Here is a 14050-nt window from a genome sequence, read left to right as displayed (position 1 = left end):
AGTTGCATTACAGAATTACACAAAAATATTTGATGGACATCTTTTTAACAGAACAAGACTATAGTTTTTTAAAATCCGTTTTAAGCCTTCATTCATCTCTGTAGGTCATTGAGTTTTGTCACAGAAAAGGTATTGTAACAAAAATAGAGTGAAGCTCTGTAAGAGTGTCTATGTGTGTGTTTGCCTTTTCATATATTGTTGGATGAATATGATACTATTATGTGATTTACTCCCCATGTAACTAATGCTCCTGAATGAGAAACTGCAATGTTGCCCAGTGCAACGATTTAGTATTGTGGAACATACAGCCCTTTATTTTCCTCTGTGTAGTCACAAAGCTCACTGCAGTGCCAAAGGGCATTGTTTGGAAGGTGCTAAATGATGCAACAGGCCTTGTTAAACTTGATTTAGTCACAATAGATGATCACTTTAATCACGCTGTGATGCAAATGTTAATAGCGTGCTTAGCACATCATTTGTTTCTGTCATGGCAATTAATATTTGCTTCGACAGATAGCAAATCTAAAAGGATGGAAGGTTGTAGCCAGCCCACACCCTCATTGTTTATGCAGATATATACTCTAGTCAACTAGATTTAGGTCTATTTTGTATTTTGATGCTCATCTAAGGGTTTTTCTTGGTAATTGAAGAAAGCATGTGACTGCAAGAGGATGGACATGTGCGATTTTGATTTTTATCTTAGACAGCAGGATGACCTGGTGGTCAGAGTGGCTGACCCATAGCTGCAAGGGCAAAAGTTCAACTGCCTCAACAGCAAACATGTCTGTCGCGCCTGCCAAAGCACCCTCGAGTAAATCACAGTTCCAGGCTCACCACAATCTGAACACGCTGCTTATGCAAAGCAACTATTTCTTTATTGCACTGCATATGCTTCATGATTAGCCCTTATTTATATTTTGATATGAGACTGCATTATATAAGTTGGTTCAGGCTTATCTATATGATTACACGGAAGTGTCACAATTTGCATTCATTCCTTACTATTGATTCTGTAAATGCATGTACAACTGGCCAATCAGACATTTTCATATTCTTTTAGGATCCCTACAGCAGCATTGTCTGTTATCTGCAGTAACCATTGCATAGTTGAGCAAAGTGTATTTCTGCTACATTTTACATTTTGAACTGAAGCAAAATTTGCTCTGGTATCTGCTCTGTGCTTCACAAAAAGAACAAAAGGAGCAACACAACAGGACAATTATTAAGCGATATACAATCTTTGCTTGCATTTTACAGCTTGCAATCACAATGCTAATGTACACTATATAGGAGAGGGATAAAAAAGCTTGGTTGTAAGCAGTATGAAATTAATCTATGTTTGATGCTGAAGAAAATGCACTAACTATGCTATCTTCAGTTATTTCTCATAAACAAAGAATAAGAAGCAGCTCATTGTAAAAAGTAAGTTCAGTGTACAGTCAGTAGATCGGAAATGCATGGATCATGTTAGTTATAAGTTCATGAATCCTCCAGGCTGTCATCAGGTGAGGAGGTCCGCAGGGAGAACACCACTAAGCCCACCATCTGCAAACCCAGATAACACTGAGCCATGTGGCACGCAGCAGGGCACTATCAGGTTATCTTGCTTGTGCCCAGTTTGTGTGCCTAAGCACTAAGCAGAACAAGGACATGCAGCATGTATATTAGCGCACCGTAGGGATGTCTGGAATCGCATGCTGGTTGATCTTCCGGCTGAGTGGCAGGTTGGTTCAAAGCTGCAGTTGGCAGCAGAGAACAGAGAGAGCAGTATGTGATGTACGAATTTGAATAGTTTAAGAGAGACAGCAGATGCACTGCAGGATGCACTGGTTTTCCCATCTCTCCATCTCCTCGGAGGCCACCGTATATTTAGCCACCGTGGTGCTGACCACAGGAGCACGTAATCTGCAGTGCTACACTCAAAGTGGAAATGTTTTCTCTCTGACCTTTGTTTACTGTTATGTGGTAGTTATCACATGATTCTGATGGAAGAACTTCCCAAGCCACAGGCAAAGTTAAATTCATGTTAAGAATAGCCATAGGATCTAGAAAATGAGTATTTTTTGTAAAAAGAAAAGATATCATACAATACATCAGTTCACGAGAGGAGGGCAGGACATGGCTGCTCAATTTCAGCTCAATTTCTTTTGATCTCATTAAGGGTGTTTGTGTTTCTGGAACCAGTAGATTCAATTCCTGTTGGTTCAGGTCTAATGGCTTTGCATAACGTCCCAAAACAAACACAAGATCTCATTTTACTCAGTGAAAATGCTGTAACGGTGAATTGTTGTATGAACAAGCCCTGTTCTTCTCTCACCACTCAGTATGTAGGAAGAAAGGAAAGCCTCCCTTTGTGAGTTGTGTCATTTCTTGGAGGAAAAAGGTATCCGAGCGTGAACCAAGCAGCTGGTTTCATTAACCTCCTGTCCAGCCATGGTGCAGGGGAGTTGTCGGGGCTGCCAATATAAATGGTAACCTTCTTAATATGCAGTCATACGCATATAATAGGTGACTGCAACTTATCTGTCATGCTCAGCCGTGTCCATTGCATAAAGCTATATGGTGTCATATGTCATTCTAGTGACACTAGTTAATGGCTTTATAGATGGAACTGCTTGATACATTGGAACGACGTATCTACTATTTCGGAAAGACGTCACTGAAAAGACAGAAACGTATTTCAAATTCACATTATCAAGTTCATATTCACATTAAGTTTTACAGAGAATGTCATAGCCATATTTTATTGTGTCTCCAAACTTTGAATAAAAGACAAATGTTATATAGCCCTGTTGTAACCTACTTATAGATAATTCACAGTTCCAATGATTTGGCATGACTTAGAGCCTACAGCCATGCTAGGTGCTGTGAGACTGTACTTAGGCAGAGCTGTGCTTTGAGCTAAACGCTAACATCAGCACGCTAATATGCTCAAAATGACAATGAGCATGTTTGGATGTTAACATTTGCTAATTAGCACTAAACACAAAGCAGAGCTGAGACTGTATAACCAACGTATTGGATACATTTTGATCTGATGGTGGCGTTTGATGAAAAAGTTAAGGAATCACCAGAGTTAATGAAATAAATGCTGAGGTGGACATATATCCAAGTACCAAATTGTACCAAAGCCACAAATGTCATCTTCATGTGGGTGCTGGAGGAAAAGTCAGGAGATCACCAAATCTATCATCCTCTGGGCACCATAAATGTCGTGCAAACCATATTTAATGACAATCCATGCAAAGGTTGCTGAGAAATTCCTGTCTATACCAAAGTGGTGGAACAACAGACCAACAGACCAACAGACTGACTTTGATGCCTCTAGAGTCACGCTGCTAGCTAAGCTCAGTGAGCTTAGCCCCCCTTCTGCCAATATGATAACAGGAATCAAAACAATTATCCATAATGTTTTTTGTTTTCCCATTACAGAGAGCAGACTTGGCAGTGGCTCCTCTCACCATCACCTACATGCGTGAAAAGGTCATCGACTTCTCCAAGCCCTTCATGAGCATGGGCATCAGCATTCTGTATCGCAAACCCAATGCCACCAACAATGGCTTCTTCTCCTTCCTGAACCCCATGACTCCTGACATCTGGGTCTACATTCTCTTGGCCTACCTTGGTGTTAGCTGTGTCCTTTTTGTCATTGCCAGGTAAGTCCACAAGTTACATACTATTTGTCCTATCAGTCTTCATACATTTTCCATGAAGTCTTTCAATAGACATAGCAATTTACTTGGTTATCACTGCAGGCTGAGTACACCAGCAAGTTTCTCATACTGTGTTTGCTGCTGGGTAGTGATCAAGGCAGTTATGTCGGCATGGGCTCTCTACAGCCCAGCAGAGGGGGGAGGAATAGAAAGAGACCTTCAGTTGAGTTGCAAAGTCCCATTCAGTTTGCAATTTCTTGTTTCCTGCATGATGTCTTTGGAATTGGCAATGCAGCTTTAAATGATGCACCTTAAAATTATCATTTAAAAAAGAAGTACTTGCTGAGGCAAAAAATCATAACTTCTCAAATTACCATATTTAGCAAAGCGAAGAAAATAAAATATACACACCTGATGTGAAATTTCATCAGAGAAGGATATATTTAGTAGATCATCAGCATTTACATTGAAAAATGAAATTGCTGGCTGTAATAAGTCATAAAATTATTATAGATGGAGATTATGTTTGATTGGCTGAAAAGTATCTCACTTGTAATTTTTTTTGGGTCATGAATATGATGAATATCCTGTTAGCATCATTGTCAGTATTTCCTGCTGCTTCTCATGCAAAGTGGTGCTTGAGGAAGTTCTAGAAAAGCGAGCTGAGAGGAGTTCTGGGGCTTGAGAGCAAACAGCTGCACTCCTCTATCCTCGTTCGTTGTTGTGAGACCAAACAAATTCTGGAGTGGCTTCACATAAGTAGAAAATCATCTTAAACTGTTGCATAGTTTTTTTGGAGGCCGGCCTAGATAGCTGAAAAAGCTGCATCTCTAAAAGTGCACCATATGAGCATAAAACAACAGCACTGAACAATAAGAGGGCTACTTCAGCAGAAGTAGGTAATTTTAAATGCTGGACAGAGGTGTCAAAGCATTACCAACAATATTAGGTAGAAAACACTTTGGCTTTCAAAAGCTCTACTGCAAAATAATAATTATATTGCAGGGTACCATATATATATATATATATATATATATATATATATGTCCAAAGGTGTATTTTGTCTATAGTTGTATGTATGTGTATGTAAAGTATACTGTAATGTGCCTGTGAAAAAAACAAAAAACGCTGCTCTTTACTTTCATAAATCAGCTAAAAAGCAGGAGGATTTAAGATGATGTAAGGCGAGAATATATTTGCCTCTTTCATTCAAGCCATAACTCAAATCCTGGAGACGTACATCTGAGAAAATACAAAGCTGCTGAGTACAGATTATTAGAAGATTTCCATATATACATCCTTTATTTAACCAGGTAAAAGACTCATTGAGATTAAACTATATTTTTCAAGAATGACCTGGCCATTGATGTGGATAAGAATTTACGTTCCACTAAGTGTGTAAGAGTGATGGAGGTTTCTTTGTGTGCATACTTATTTCACATAGAAACATAGCGACCTGGTTTCTGTTTTCATGTCTATGTAATATGTTTCTATATTCTCAATACTGTTTGCAATTTGGATTATGTGAATTTGCACAATGTTTCTAGTATAGTTTAGTATTAATAGTATAGTGATTGGAATTATGGTTTCACAAACATTTGCATAGTGCTAACAAAAGTATTTAAAAGCAGTTATATGTTTGTTGCCAGAGACAATTAAGCTTTTGAAATGAATTATAAAAGCAAAAAGATGAATTTGGGTTAAACATGTTGCTTTACAAATAGCTTCAACACATTAAATCAGTTTGTTGATCTAAATGCATGCTTATATGTCTATACAGCCTTTGTAGTAAATTTTAAATGACTGAAATGTCACGAAAATGCTTCTATAATGTATCCTTGATTAAATGTATTTATAACCAAATGTTTTCTGTAGTCTTAAAATATTGCCACTGAACATAAACCATTGATGCAGATTAGCTGTAAATGATTCATAAAGGACAGAAGAATTTCAGTGTTATCAGGGTGTGAAAATAAATGAAAACTGATTGGATGTACTTAAACATTAGATGGCAGTACATGGTGCATCAAAGGGGTGAGGTAGGTGCAAATTCAGTACAATATTTTGCTTCATGTTATGTTTAGAGCCGTTTCCGGATCACCTCCTCTACTGTATGTGTAGGTTGTACTCTTGGCTGACAGCTAATAGTGTTGTTTAGCAGACAGTTTTGTATAGGGTTGTTCAGCATGCAGTCTGAAGCAAGCTTATGGCTCTGCTTGCCAGCACAACGTTTTTAGAAATTAGCAGGGGAATTGAATCAGCACAGTTACATTGTCTGTGTAGAAACTGCACTCAACATAGTGAAAAAAGACACTGGCCTTTTTCATTTGTGGCCCGTTTAAGTCCAGTTCTTGTGTAGTTTGGATAGGCATAAAGTCTCTTGTATTTTTCCATGCCTTTTCACTATCACATATTATTTGACCATGGCTTTTAATTTAACATTAAAGTTAAACAAAATGAGACTGGAGGAATTAATTGAATGTAATGAATACATTGAATAAAAAGTTCCACTTTTGTACAACAGCTGCCAAAGGCCTTTCTGATGTCTGCAAATGTAATGGGCATGAGTTGGGAATATTTAGAGAAAAAATTTAGATGAAAACACCAGTGTGTATATTTGACAGTAGTCATTTTAACTCACAAGAAACAAAACATAGCGAAACCAACACTGGGCAATAACACCCTCTTATTGTCCATCAGTTCAGAACTCTGATTGCTTAACTAAGAGGAGAAAGACTTCAGTGATGGCTAGAAAATACTCCATTATAGAGCTGTTTCATGATGAACCATCAGTCCTGTTCAGTGTCTGATTAAAATAGACTGCTGATGTATTAGAAAATATTTCTGCAGCATGTAATTAGATTGAAGTGTATCTATCTCTTGAACAATATAAATTTCAGTCAATTGAATCTTTCTAGATTATTCTCACTATGGCCCTTCAGAACTGAGAATATGCACTTGAGGGTTCCAGTGTTTTGGACCATTTTAGTTACTTATCTGGTTGTTGAAGAAAAGGCTTTTTTTTCTGCCATTAGCACTTTCTACTATATCTCATCAAAGTTACTGATATGCCACATTTTGAGGAGATACTATCTAGAGTCTAAGGGATCCAACTCTACTCAACAGAACTCCCAGAATAAAGAGACAGAAAAAGGTTTCTCCTATATAAAAAATAAATTTTAAAAAGGGGGAAGTTGTGACATTTAGCATGTTTTATCTCAGCATCTGCCTCTAAAAATGACTGGTGCAATAAATGTGCGCAGCATTTTCAGCAGGTGTCAAACGAAATGGCAGAGATATAGAAAGATGCATGCTTTATGGTTTCATGTGACTTTAAAGGAGCCTTCACATTCTTAAACATGACATTTTATATAAAAATTTGGCTGGTTGGTCACCTTCAAGTACAAAGCATATAAGACGTAGTTGAGAGGATATGTGAAGGTAAGGCTGAATCACATCACGACCAGTTGACTTTAAAATATAAAACCAATGAAACAACTGCATATAAACAACTTGAAATTTATGGATGGGTTCCCAACATGTTATGACTGCATACAAAGTCAGATTGTTAAAGCTGGAATCATTTTTTATGGTAACAATGGATCAAATGATTCTGTTTAATTTGAAAGCTGTTGCCAATAGTTTTCACCACAACAAGTTTACAGTTTTATCAAGTTTGTGTTTAAAGTTTTTTCTGCTGCCCCCAAGTGGCCAAAAAGCTGTCCATGCTGCTTTAACTACTTCTCTGTACAGTTGCTGCTCTACTGTAGTAATCAAAAGTTATGTTACTCCAAACCAAAGGCCAAACTCTAAAATAGCTGTAACTCTCAGAATAGCTCTCAAGCTTATATGATTCGGTTCTTGAGATTCTTCCTCAGGAGGGAATGGTGTTAACCGATTTAAAAACAGCTCTCCAACTTCCTGTCTCATTCACCAGGTTCAGCCCTTATGAATGGTATGACGCCCATCCTTGTAACCCCGGATCAGATGTGGTGGAAAACAACTTTACCCTGCTCAACAGCTTCTGGTTTGGAGTCGGTTCCTTAATGCAACAAGGTATGGCGTTGCACACATCCTCTTACCTGTCAAAAACAATACGATCACACCAGCCACCTTTTCCTGTGCTCTGCTAGCTCCCACTTTCTGCCTCTTTAACTGACAAGCTCCATGATTTCCATTCCGTGACTGTTTCATAAGACATTTACCTGTCAAGAACAACTGCAGAGCTCAGTCTTACATGACAAGGGAAGGCTGTTGTCACCTACCTGCTGTTTAAAAAGGGAAGAGTAGGTGCCAGGCACTTGTCAGAGATTGTCAGCTAAGGATGGAAAACATTGCTGCATTTATTTCCCCATAACACAGTCGCTGGCCCTGCTCAAGAGCTTTCTGAGTGTTAGGACGAAAAGGGTAAGTTGAGGAACATGTCTGACAAATACCAGCTGTCAGCCATGCTAGAACTGGCTGGTGTGATGTTTTCAGCGCTATACGACTTGCACTGAGAGTGCCCCGCTGTAGAGAATCCATATGTCTCACTGTCCAACAAGTAGCGTACCAATTAAATGTCACTGCGATCTTGTTTGATGCTAATATACAATTTTTAAAGTCAGAACAAAAGAAACACGTTCTTCTTTCAACACAAGTACCCAACATGTACTGTATTAATAAACCTCCCACTGCGAGTTAATTCTACCTTTTGTCCAAAAAGATACAAATTATTTTTAACATGCTAGGTGTCCCTTAAAGGAATAGGTAACCAAATGAAAGCCCAGAAATAACATAATGAAGTCAACAGTGGAGGAAAAAGACCCAAGTAATAAAATGTTTAACCTCAATGTAACAAGACAAATCAAGGAGGCTTAGTAAGACTCGGCAGTGGATCTTTGCCCGTAAGGATAGCAAACACATTCAGCAATTCATTAAGCACAGAAGCTCGGCAGCACTCTTGTGAAACTGCATAGTAGCTCTGCCAATTTGCTGGTACAGGCAGAGGGCTGCGAGTGTAGCACCAGCGTGCCGGGAGGGAGAGGAGAGAGAGAATCAAAACAAAATGAGCTAGTTAGTAGCCTATATTATTAAACTAAACAGGGAAAATTTCCCCATTATAATTCATACTGTGGCTCACAGTGTTGTCTGTCAATGCCTGAGCTCCAGTGTTTCTCATATTTACAGCGGTTTACCAAAGCTGCTACTGCTAATTAGTTTTTATTCATAGCTGCCTGAATAAAATGTTTCACATTGGGATATCAATGGGTTTAAAATTAAGTATCTTCAAAAACACCTTCACAATGATATTGAACATATACTATAATGTAAGTTTTAAATTGACATGTACTGTTTTCTGGCTTTCCATGACACCCATTTGTTCTACAGTACCTTGTAACACATGCTATATGGTGGTATCTGCAGCGAGGTATATTTTGTCTGTCACATAAACAGACAACCCCTGCTTGTCTGCCAAACACAGTGACAGCAGCTGAGACGGAAGCCATTTCCTTGACATGTTTAAAATGCAAATGGACGTGTTTGAGGAGATCCAAAAAAAAATCTACCAGCTTGTCTGTGGGAGGGAGGTGTCATACACAACACAAAGAACACAAAATGTGAGGAGGTGCAAAAAGCAAACACTGTGTACTTCAAAAGAATTCCTGGGGGTCTCAGTAGGCTTTTGCTCACAACAAACATATGTCTGATCATTTCCCGTAAATTGGTTTCCCCATATAAAATTATTTTTGAAAGTACGTTTGATTTATGAGTTGACTCATTTCCAATCCGCAATTCTCACCGACATTTTCCCTTGATTTTCTAAAACATATTTCTACTCTAAATATTAGCAAGATGCAAAGTTGTAAGCCTAAATTATTGCATTCTTCATTCAGTCCTTTATGCAAGAATAAATATGGGGTGGTGTTTTGTCTGTGGTTCAGAAACCAGAGTTGTGACTTTGCCCCTTCTTGAGATTCAGATCAAGATGTACTTGCTATGGAATAAACATTTCCAATCAGAAGTGTCACCATTTAAAAGCAATTAACTACTAGTAAAGCCTCAAGCTCTGAAAGGAAGTTTTTGCCATGACTCCACAGAGAGACGCCTAAGTGCAGGTAATCATTCTCATGGGAAAGCCTAGTCCTCTCATGTTAAGGTGAGGCATTGCTAGTGGGAAGAAACACTCCAGAAAACCGGGGCATTAAGCACAATGCACTACTGAATCCACAGAGAACGTTTTTTTTCCCCCTCCCAACTGACATTTCAAAAAGCATCATTAAATACAAAACATTCTGTTTATTTATTCAAGGGAGAATAGCAGTGTCAGGATGACTTCTTTGTGATCTCTTCTTAAGAAATGTGTGCTGTAGTGTTAGTAGTGGCTATAGACATACTTGTACATTAACTCCTCTATTGTATATAGTATTCACAAATGCTGCAAAAAGGAGCTCCCACACAATAAATGAATGCACAGCTGGCGTTGTTTTAACCTCAGTCAACATTAAGTCTAAAAGCTGTTTCCCTGAGTGCTTTTACTAAGAATATTTATGCATTACAGAGGAACTGTTGAAACATGGAAACTTTGATATAGAAATCATAAGACTGGATGATAAAACAAATCCAAAATGAGTTAAAAATGCAACAGCACAGCTTTTCTCAGACTTCAACTAAAAGAATCTGCAAATTCCAAAATTCTACTTTTTAATATTATTTTTCATATAAATTCTCTAAACCCACTTTTGAGGCTATTAAGTACAGCTTAAGAGTTTTCTTTTTTAAAGCAAAACATCTCCTGAGAAACAAAAATTTGCTAAATTATAGCAAAAAATGTAATAAAATGTACATTTAAATGTGCCATTTTCTTATAATAACAGTATACAAAATTCCCTCTGCTGAGTACAGACTCAGGTGGGGTTTTGCACAACTAAAGGCTAAAAGTTAGCATACCACATATTCAGAGTGATTCATTAGCATTTTTGTGTGTGAACTTACAGATGGACAATAACTTGGTACTGCTGGATTTAATAAAAAATGTTAGAGCCAGTGTTTGGTTTGTCCCTTCAGTAGAAACATGGTGGTTCAACATTGTGGACTCTAAAGAAGGCAACCTGCAGTGTCTGTAGATAAACAAGGCTCATTCTAAGGTAACAAAAACATAACAATTGAAATAATATGGCATAATAAGCCGTTTTTGACGACAAGCAAATTTCTGAATCTGATCACAAAAATGTCTATATTGCCACAACAGAAATCCCACAATGATATTTGTACTTCCGTGTATGTATAGTCTTAGGCAGCTATTTACAGTATCCATGTGAATGAGCAATGCAGGAGTCAGCGAGATAGATGTGATGTTTTGGTTACTGAAATAGTATCAGTATCGTCCTCCCTGAAAGAACATTTATATTTCCTTGGTTTACAAGATATGAGTCCTTCCTCAAGGAAATGTATGGCATATTGACACCATTTTATTTCCCTGGCACCATATGACTGATATGCTTTTTGTATTTATTAGAGTGTTCTGATGTAGCGCCATATACTGTTCCCTGCTGACAACAGCACTTTATAGTGTGGATTTCAATTGAGTTACCCGTTGCTTCACTTCATTTTTAGTGCAACCAGAGGATGCATCTGGATCTTCCCTCTCTGAAGCCAGAGTGAATTAAGGGATGCTACTGTCTTCCCTTGTTTGTAACTGTGTAGAGTCTTTGTCAAACCACAAAGGACAAATCCAATCAAATTTGGTAGAAGAGGTTAAAGAGCTGACCACTCTGCCCCCCTTCTGTGGGCTTGTTACTCTTTAGAATTGCCCTCATAAATCTTCTCAGTAAAGTAACAGAGTGCACAAAGCACAAGGGTATTTTAAAGGTTGTCAGAGATGAGATATAAAGTAACTTTAACACCAGTCAGTGAGCCATTGTAAACATAGTATTACTCAGCAGAGGACCACTCAAAGTCAAGGCTGATGCAGAAGTGTGTGTCAGTCTGGCTAGGTACTATATCTTGATTATTCTTTTTCCTTTTTTTTTTATACAGACTGTGATGATTTGTTAATGTGTACATCTGGTAAATCTGATAAGCTTTGACATTACATAATAGGAGCATGGTAGGAAACTTAATTATGGTTAGTGTGAAGTACATGTAAAGTAACACTGGAACATATAATACTAGAAATAATCAAATTAGGTCTGGTAGTTTTTATATTCCCTCATTAAAAGTTTTTATAGTCTATTTTCAATTAAAACATAGTTTGTTACTGATGTGTAAGATCTCAAAGCAACATAAATTGATAGTCTGCAACAAACTTTTGCAGTTTGATAGAGTAAACAGTGAAAGTTACTGCTGCCAACTCTAAAAGGCTCACATAAAAGGCTTTTTATACCCAATGTAGAAGCCTGAGGAATATACAGTTTACTGGTCTGATCAGCCTATTCTGAATTTTTAGCTTAGGGTTTGAAGAAACTGCCAAACTGGCTTCTTTTTCTGTTTCCTCACTGACAGTAGCTTGATCAACACCAGTGGCACTGCCAGAAACATTTGCAGGCTAATTAACAAAAACGCAAGCCATCATGTTTCTGAATTTGTTTAATTCAGTTACAGTATTGGCAGGTACAGTTAAGTCAATTCTACTAATACTCTTTCACTATGTGTTGGTTGCATACAGGCTCAGAACTGATGCCCAAAGCCCTGTCGACAAGGATCATCGGTGGGATCTGGTGGTTCTTTACACTCATCATCATATCATCCTACACAGCAAATTTAGCAGCTTTTCTAACTGTGGAGAGAATGGACTCACATGTGGACTCAGCCGATGACATTGCTAAGCAGACCAAGATTGAGTATGGCGTGGTCAAAGATGGCGCAACCATGTCTTTCTTTAAGGTATGGTACACACTAGTTGTATGAAAACAATTTTAGCATTATTTCATTAAAAAAAAATATTAGACAGATCAATTACTGAAGGTACTACACAGATATAGAATAAAAAATGTCAACCACAATATAGTCTCTTTATTACTTATTTCATGTATTTTACAGTGTGAAAACAGTCATACTGTAGCTGAAGCCTGGCAGGTACAAACATGTACAGTAATAATGTTAAAAAATCGATGTGTCAAGAAATGAGGCATGATGTGGAATCTTGAGTTTTTAAATTGACTTTTCAAAAAACTTTTTTTCTATATAGTAGGTGTATATATATTTTTACAGTTAGATCTTAATTCCCACAGCAAAGGGAAATTCTTCAGCTTCTCCACTTCTCTACACTGTTTGATGTGTTCCTCCATAATGATTTTTTTATTCCGAAGTTTCAGCGTTTGCCTGCAGGGTCTTTGACTTTATTTTATTATTTTGAGCTTTGCTTTAGATGCTGCTGCTGCTGCTAGGGTGCTGAATAACACATGTAACAGAGTTACAGTTTCTCAGAGTAAGAAAATGAAAACACTGCACATTTCTATTGAAGATGGTCCATAATTTTATGACATTCAATAGCAAGAGAGTAAAAGAAATCGATTCTTCCAGGGCATCTGTCTGCCCTAGTATTTATGCCCCCTAAAATTTGTAGTTGAACTAATAAATGCTCTATGCCTCATTGTTGAATCTGCTGAATGGTATGTGTATACTGGATCCCCCAGATTATGTCATTTGATTTAGAGATTTTTGCTGATATGTATGATGAAAACAATATCGGTGTCTTGGAATTACATCCAATTGTGTTCATATTAAGTATGTAATGATAATTTGTGCGCCTGGATACAACTCAACTTGTTGACCCTTCACTTCTTCCGAATATCTACAGTATGTAAATGAAAGTTATTCTAGATCATTTTCTTACTTACGTACTCATAAATCACAGTTGTAGCGTCATAAATAGGAGACGCAGGTGTTTAATTACCTCATCAGAGTTGCATGGCTCAAGTGCCCTCTGCTCCCTCTTGGTCTTACAGAAAAGCCTAATGAACTCAACTCAATGAGGCAGAGAAGCATGATAAATACTGAGGAGAGCGGGGAGTAGATAAAGGCTTTGCAGATGTATGTAACTGGATGGATTCTTTCCTAAACTTTTGTTCAAATTCCTTGCCACCAGATAGCAGATGGTTAGTTACTGTACGAGCCAGATGTGGCTCTGTGACACTGAATCAAGAATACATGTCCAGAGAAAACTAGTTAATGTTGTGTTGTGAATTGTGGCAAAATCCATTAGCGAATATTTTAGCGATGGCTGACCTGGTACTCTGATAGCTAACCAGAAGGCTTTATCTATTATCAATACTGTTGAAACAACAAACTGTTTGTAGCCGCTGTTGTCAAGGAGGTTGTCACATCACCTAAAAACCCTCTTATGAGGGGATGTTTTGTTAAATTGCATGTCAAATCAAGAGCGTTGAAGGGCACATGAAAGCAAGTCTAACTGC

At 37.8% G+C, this 14050-nt stretch overlaps 1 protein-coding gene across 2 annotated transcripts in view; it reads left to right on the top strand.

Annotated features, from left to right (window-relative positions):
• The window catches only part of grik3 (glutamate ionotropic receptor kainate type subunit 3), an 89892-nt gene that overhangs the window by 70051 nt on the left and 5791 nt on the right, over positions 1-14050 (top strand). For both annotated transcript variants that reach the window (XM_051407894.1, XM_051407895.1), the window contains exons 11-13: positions 3433-3656; positions 7591-7709; positions 12301-12518. In XM_051407894.1, the coding sequence (XP_051263854.1) occupies positions 3433-3656; positions 7591-7709; positions 12301-12518 (561 nt within the window). The remainder of the gene's footprint in view (positions 1-3432; positions 3657-7590; positions 7710-12300; positions 12519-14050) is intronic.

Source organism: Dicentrarchus labrax, unplaced genomic scaffold (genome assembly GCF_905237075.1).
Source record: "Dicentrarchus labrax unplaced genomic scaffold, dlabrax2021, whole genome shotgun sequence".
NCBI lineage: Eukaryota > Metazoa > Chordata > Actinopteri > Moronidae > Dicentrarchus > Dicentrarchus labrax.
Note: the sequence above shows the minus strand (reverse complement) of the source record. Positions and strands in the feature narration are given on the sequence as shown.